The sequence below is a fragment of the Acanthaster planci genome, linkage group LG10 (assembly GCF_054643075.1).
Source record: "Acanthaster planci isolate LZ-2023a linkage group LG10, COTS_SCS, whole genome shotgun sequence".
NCBI classification, from domain to species: domain Eukaryota; kingdom Metazoa; phylum Echinodermata; class Asteroidea; order Valvatida; family Acanthasteridae; genus Acanthaster; species Acanthaster planci.
Window position 1 is genome coordinate 2,198,061 of NC_141786.1, and position 6,000 is coordinate 2,204,060.

The 6,000-nt window shown below is 42.3% G+C and overlaps 1 protein-coding gene across 1 annotated transcript in view; it reads right to left on the reverse strand.

The window, feature by feature from the left end:
• Nucleotides 1–3,881, reverse strand: part of pole (DNA polymerase epsilon, catalytic subunit) — a 40,589-nt gene extending 36,708 nt beyond the window's left edge. Inside the window, exons 1-5 of the mRNA XM_022242790.2 lie at nt 3,659–3,881; nt 2,260–2,386; nt 1,447–1,527; nt 927–1,064; nt 260–414 (exon numbers count right to left, since the gene is read on the reverse strand). Coding sequence (XP_022098482.2) covers nt 260–414; nt 927–1,064; nt 1,447–1,527; nt 2,260–2,386; nt 3,659–3,717 — 560 coding nt within the window. The 5' untranslated portion in view covers nt 3,718–3,881. The remainder of the gene's footprint in view (nt 1–259; nt 415–926; nt 1,065–1,446; nt 1,528–2,259; nt 2,387–3,658) is intronic.
• Nucleotides 3,882–6,000: the final 2,119 nt, after the last annotated feature.

Here is a 6,000-nt window from a genome sequence, read left to right on the forward strand (position 1 = left end):
CAATGCCAATGGAAAGAATTCCAAATATGGACATCACTAATATTACCTTGAAATTACCTATTACCCATCCAAAACTAATAAATGTGATAAAAAGTCAAATTTAGCAGTGAAAATATTGAGGTGTTTACTACAGTTGACATTGTTCAGACCAGTCGCGTAGGGTTTGAGCATCACAAAATTCTTCCCTTCCAGTGCTCCATCAGCTGGGAGTTAGGCCAGTGAAGCTGGTGGTAATCTGAACCTAGAACCCTTATCTTACCTGGATAGCATAGAAGCATACGAGTCACTGGACTTCTCCCGTTCCTGGTTTTTCTTGATGGCTGGCATCAAACTCCGCCGTACTTTCATCAGCTCCTGGGTGCTTTCAAAGGAAAGCTTCAGGTATTTCCGCTTCAGACCGACCAAATGATTTGGCTGCAAAATATCAAGACGAGATAAAATTAGAGACACCTGTAACTCAGCATCCACAAATTCTGCTCTTAACCCAAAATCTTCCAGAGTATTTGGGTAAGAAATCCCAGCCAAAATGCATCAATCTCCCTCATTTGTCAAAGTGACTTGCTTGTAAGGTGCAAGGAGATCCCACACATAGCGACCATCCACAAAGCTAAATTGCCTGGGAGTCTTAAACCCACCGTCTACTACCAGCCACAACAGGATCCAACAGTGGCTTTGCTCACTGGGGCTATAGGTCCCACAGTGGAGAAAGTTCTAAAGAAAACAGTTGGACTCAGCTGGACAGAGCAAACTGCCCAAAACATTGAATCTACCAGTTACCTTTTAGAACTTTACTCAATCACAAGAGTGATTAACATGGCCCTAACGTAAGCCTTTGTCTCCTTCCACACATAGCAAACCTTCAAATCATTATGTGGCAAAAAGATTTTTAATTTTCCAAAGGGAGTGTGATTCCTGAATATACTCACCAGGTCTAGATCTTCCTTAGAGACTGTCTCTATGGAGGCCATTGTGCCCGTGAACTTCCGAGACAGGAACGAGGAGACCTCCCTCTCTGTGTCTTTCTTTGATGCCACATAGAAGTAAGGCTTGAACGGAAGAGAAACCTGAAACGGCAAACGACCAAAGATCCATCACAAGTCACACGCTAATCAATAGTTAAATCATATCTTTGCCTTTGTACTGGAATGCCATTGTTTCTGACATTGCCAATGCCAATGAGGCTTGATTTGCCAGTGGATGATATGTGAGGAATCACTCTAAAACACTGCATCTTAGCTTTATCCATCTTCCTACAATTCAACACGGACATCTTTCCTGGATGCTACAAGAAATGTTCCATCAGCTACTTTGACATCTAAAGCTTCAAATCATTCTGATCTATTCTGTTCTATTGCAATTTCTTAGAGACTCTCACACTATTGGCTGCGTGCCAAATCGCTTTTATAACCAGATTAAAAGACATTCAGGGGAATCCGAAGAACAAACCTTGAATTTGCTTCCGTCTTCTTGAATAAAGTAGTAATCCACAGCGCTTATCAATTTTTTGTTCTCATCCAAAATATCTGCCTGCAATGTTTAAAATGAAAAAATTGTGTTTATTAGAGCATCCCTGTGGAAACATTTCATTACATCTACCTAAACCAATCCTCATAAACTCATGAGTGTTTCTTTTGAGGAATTAGGACGGTCTTGCCGGCAAAATCCTGGCAAAAAGGGGATCTGTGCAGTATATCTGGGCCGGAAAGGATGAACATTATTTATAAAATCAGGAAACAATCAGCCTTTTTTGTGCTTTTCCTTTCTTGATGACACCTTTCCAATCTTACATGGAAACTGCCTAATACATCAAATCTTTTTACAACAGGGATTAACACAGCGAAAGTCAAATCTGGACATATTGGCAAGTATATATATAAATCTCAGATAATTTACTTATTCTTTTTGATCAAGTGGGTGACATGCATAGTTTTAAACAGCTTACTAACCCTAGAGTTCCCTAACCACACAGAACTGAACACCAGCAAAGTGTGTGAATTTGTGGCACTGGGTACTCTACCCTTAAACTGCTTGTGCTTAAACATGGGTTCAGGCATACCCAAAATAAACGGAGTCCAACAGTTTTTGTGCACAGTTTACCAAATGGTGTTGGAATTTGTGTTAATGGGTATGGTTCCTAGTAAATCACTCTGGGGAGTTGGGGTTAAACTACAAACTCTCATACTGTTCCTGCCTCTGGCAGCAATCACAACTAGGTCAAGCAGAGACACGGCACAAAGTGTATTCAGACAGGACACTCACCGGGTGCATGTTGATTAGCCAACCCACTCTTTCGGCAGGGTCCTTGTACCGGTCAAATCCAAACCGTGCATCCAGTTCATCATTGATGACCGCCCTCTGCAGGCGAACCTCTGACGAATCGTCTGACCTGGATAAACAAGGGAAAATGGTAGGCCGACTGGTAGAACTAAATTTTGAGCTATTTTTAGATCCCGTTTTGCAGATAACATTGATTTCTTCTCCGCCGAAAACTTCAATACAAATTGCTCTGATTGATTAAATTTACAGGAACCATGCTACCCCAGGTTTTAATGAAACTTTCCTTTCATTTTGTATCTCTAAAAGCGGATTGAAGAGAATCTTGCACTGAGGTGTTGAATTAGGTGGGGAGGCAAGTTCAAATCTGCTGATGAAACGTTTACGTGAAAAGAATGCTGAAGTTTACTTTATGCATGAAAATTCTGCCATTAAAAATCTCTGTCGATTCGCTGTGGCAAATTATACGTTTACTATGGCGATATTCCAAAATAGCCACTGGAAATAGTTTTGCCATAGATTCCAACGGTAATGGCAATGACGGCCATGTCGTACGTGGGGGCCGTTGCATGCACGATATGGAAAGCATTAGACTGGTTCTGATGAAAGAGGTAACTGTGACAGTGTTACATCAATTCGGGCCACGGCTGGTCGTAGAGTAAGTTAAACATGGCTTACGGTGTGACCTGCACAAGAGTGTGGTGCTGAAGAATGGGCCAGGCATGAGATTGCTGATGCACACGTTAAACACGGCTTACGGTGTGACCTGCACAAGTGTGTGATGCTAAAGAATAGGCCACGAGATTGCTGATGCACACGTTAAACATGGCTTACGGTGTGACCTGCACAAGTGTGTGGAGCTGAAGAATGGGCCATGAGATTGCTGATGCACACGTTAAACATGGCTAAGTTATGGTGTGACCTGCACAAGTGTGTGGTGCTAAAGAATAGGCCACAAGATTGCTGATGCACAGGTTAAACACAACCTTGCACAATTTAACTAAGCTCTACCATCTTCCAAATTCTTGATAATCTGGTCATCGTGGTCTAGCCCCACTAGTGTGGCACGGACTCTCACTCCCGATCCATGGATCGGGAGTGAGAGTCCGTGCCACACTAGTAGTGGGGCTAATCGTGGTCATGCTGGCACGCTAGGCCTAATGCAGTGAAAACTTGTCGCCCAGCAGCAGAAAATGCTTCCCTTGATTGATGTTAAGAAGGAATAGTGTTTCCAAATGGGATAAAAAATAAACATTCAACTTAAACATGGCCTATTCGGTGTTCCCTACGACACGGGCCTACCTGTCCCAGCATGGGCCAAACGTTCGAGTGACGAAAATGACAAAGCTGTCATACAAAAAATAACCATTTTCAAACAATTTACCTCCCACTTGACGCTTCTTTTTCGGCTCTGTACTTGCCACTGTTCTGCAGCACCATCATGTGCTTTTCTTTCACGCCAAAGTGATTCTAAAATATACAAAAATGTTGCATTTGCTGGGCATATGCTGGGGTCCTGTTGAGTCCAACCTTCGCGGTATTTCTTCGTTTTTGGCGCGCCTGGGTGGTCCGCACTTGCGTACTGGTTCTCATCTTCGTGGTCTTGCACCAAGACGGGGTTTACTCTATTGGCTGGTGCATGCAACGTGCAGGCGACATGCTCTGGCAAGCGCAGAAGAATAGCACTACCAGTAGAGGGCGCTATATTCAAACTGTAAACCAGTCTTGGAGCAAGACTACGGGCCGGGGTGCCCCCGTAAAAGTAAATTTCCATAGACACCAATGATAAATCCTTGTTATTTTAAAATCATTTTAAAAACACTCACAACTATCTTAGGTGTCCAGGCTGGACAGAAAACAGATGTTTGACATGTCCTCTTTCATTTTGCTTTCAGTTTTTAGTGGTTCACTGGTTATCTTGATCAATATTGGATGAACAAATAAAACGTAGTGAGGGTATTTTCAGTAACGCGGAAGAAAAATAACAAAATATCGCTTGTGTAGGGCACTGGACGAGCTCACGCGACTGGCAGAAATTTATAATGCTCTGTGCGTAGTCGGCGGTGACCCCGTGTGACGTATTTCCTTCACCAAAATCTATATCTGTGCAGGACCATCAGCCCTTCCCAGCGCCATGTTCGGGCGCTTGACAACAAGCGAACGTTGAAAGCTGTCAATAAGTAACTGAAGGTTGAGGACGAGGCTGGAAGACAATTGGGGGGGGGGGTTCCCAATCGGCTAGTAGACTCCATTCAAGTCTCTTGATTAAAGTTTTCTTCCAATGTTACTTCTACTCCCCATTTCCTTTGTGGCAGTGAAAAGGGATAAAATAAATAAACGTTCGGTTTTTGATGCCAGCACAATTCCCGTATTCATGAACTAAAGCGAGATGTAAAAAGCAGTCCTGTAGTCGCTAAATGTCGCCAACATTATTTCCTCTTGTATACCGTACGTGGTCTCGTACGAAGATGAACTTTACAGAATGAATCTTCATGCCATCGGTAAAAGTGAAAGTAAAAATAGATCAAAATATTTGATGTTGATGTATTTTTGCATTAATTTCATAGCTTAAAGTACCTTCTTCAATGAAAGATTTTAATGTTTACCTTTAAATTTGCTGACAAGAACTAAGTCATGTCAACTCAAAGTAGTCTGGAACCTATCGATTGCAGGTAGGTATTTGCAACGTTGTACAATCTCGTTTTCACGTCAGCAAATTTTGACAACAAACACACATGAACAAGGAGACCTACGAACGATATTGCCGGAAGTGAAAGGTCATCAAATTCGGGTTGTGCCCATCTCCAGGTGACTGAAATATTACTTGAAGAGGACAAAGAATTCCAACATGAGATGATTTAGAACGTGATAGGACGACTCAATGCAAAATCCCATCGTCGGACCAGAATCTCGCTGCGTGACCTTTTGCTTTTAGGTTTTATACAACAAGACGTGTATTTTTAAGGGGGGGGGTTAATTACGAGACAAAATTCTCGTGTACCGTCATCCAAGGTAGAAAACACCTATGTACAAGTATGTCACACTTTTCGACATGTTTTTAATTGAAGTATAAGTTTCATTTTAGATTTTATCGTGTGAAACGATTTTCTAAGAATAGAAAAACGGATGGTGTAACTTAATTGTTCGACAACCTCATGCTGTGTATAAATTTCACAAGTGATCTGTGCTCCGCCACATTTCACGCTTCTGGGGGAATGCAGATGGCCAACGTATATCGTTTGCGCAGTAAATTTTGGATTCATTTGCTCACCGGAGCTCTAATTGCTGACTAGATTTAAACATTGGGGCACCCCCCCCCCCGCTGTTGCTACGCCCCTGTGAATGACAGTGCGCGCGGTTCGGATCAGGGCGCGCTTGTTAAGTCTGGGCACTAATACAAATATTGATAATAATAAACCGATATATTTCTTCATGTCTGTCAGTCCAAAATCTGTTCAAGCAACAAATGACCTTGTGTACTATACCGGGTCAGTATGGGAGTCACTTGGATTTTTTTGGGGGGGGATGACAGTTACACCATCACATGTTGTCTATTTCCAGGTATCATCGAGCAGGTACGTGACTTTCATCTCTTTTTTTTCAAAGAACCCTTTCATTTCAGTTCTTTTCATTCCCCCCTTTTCTATTGTTTTCAAACAAATATTTTTGGGTGGAGGTATGGATCCTCTGATCCCCCTGTTTGGCATGAAGTCCATATACCCCAGT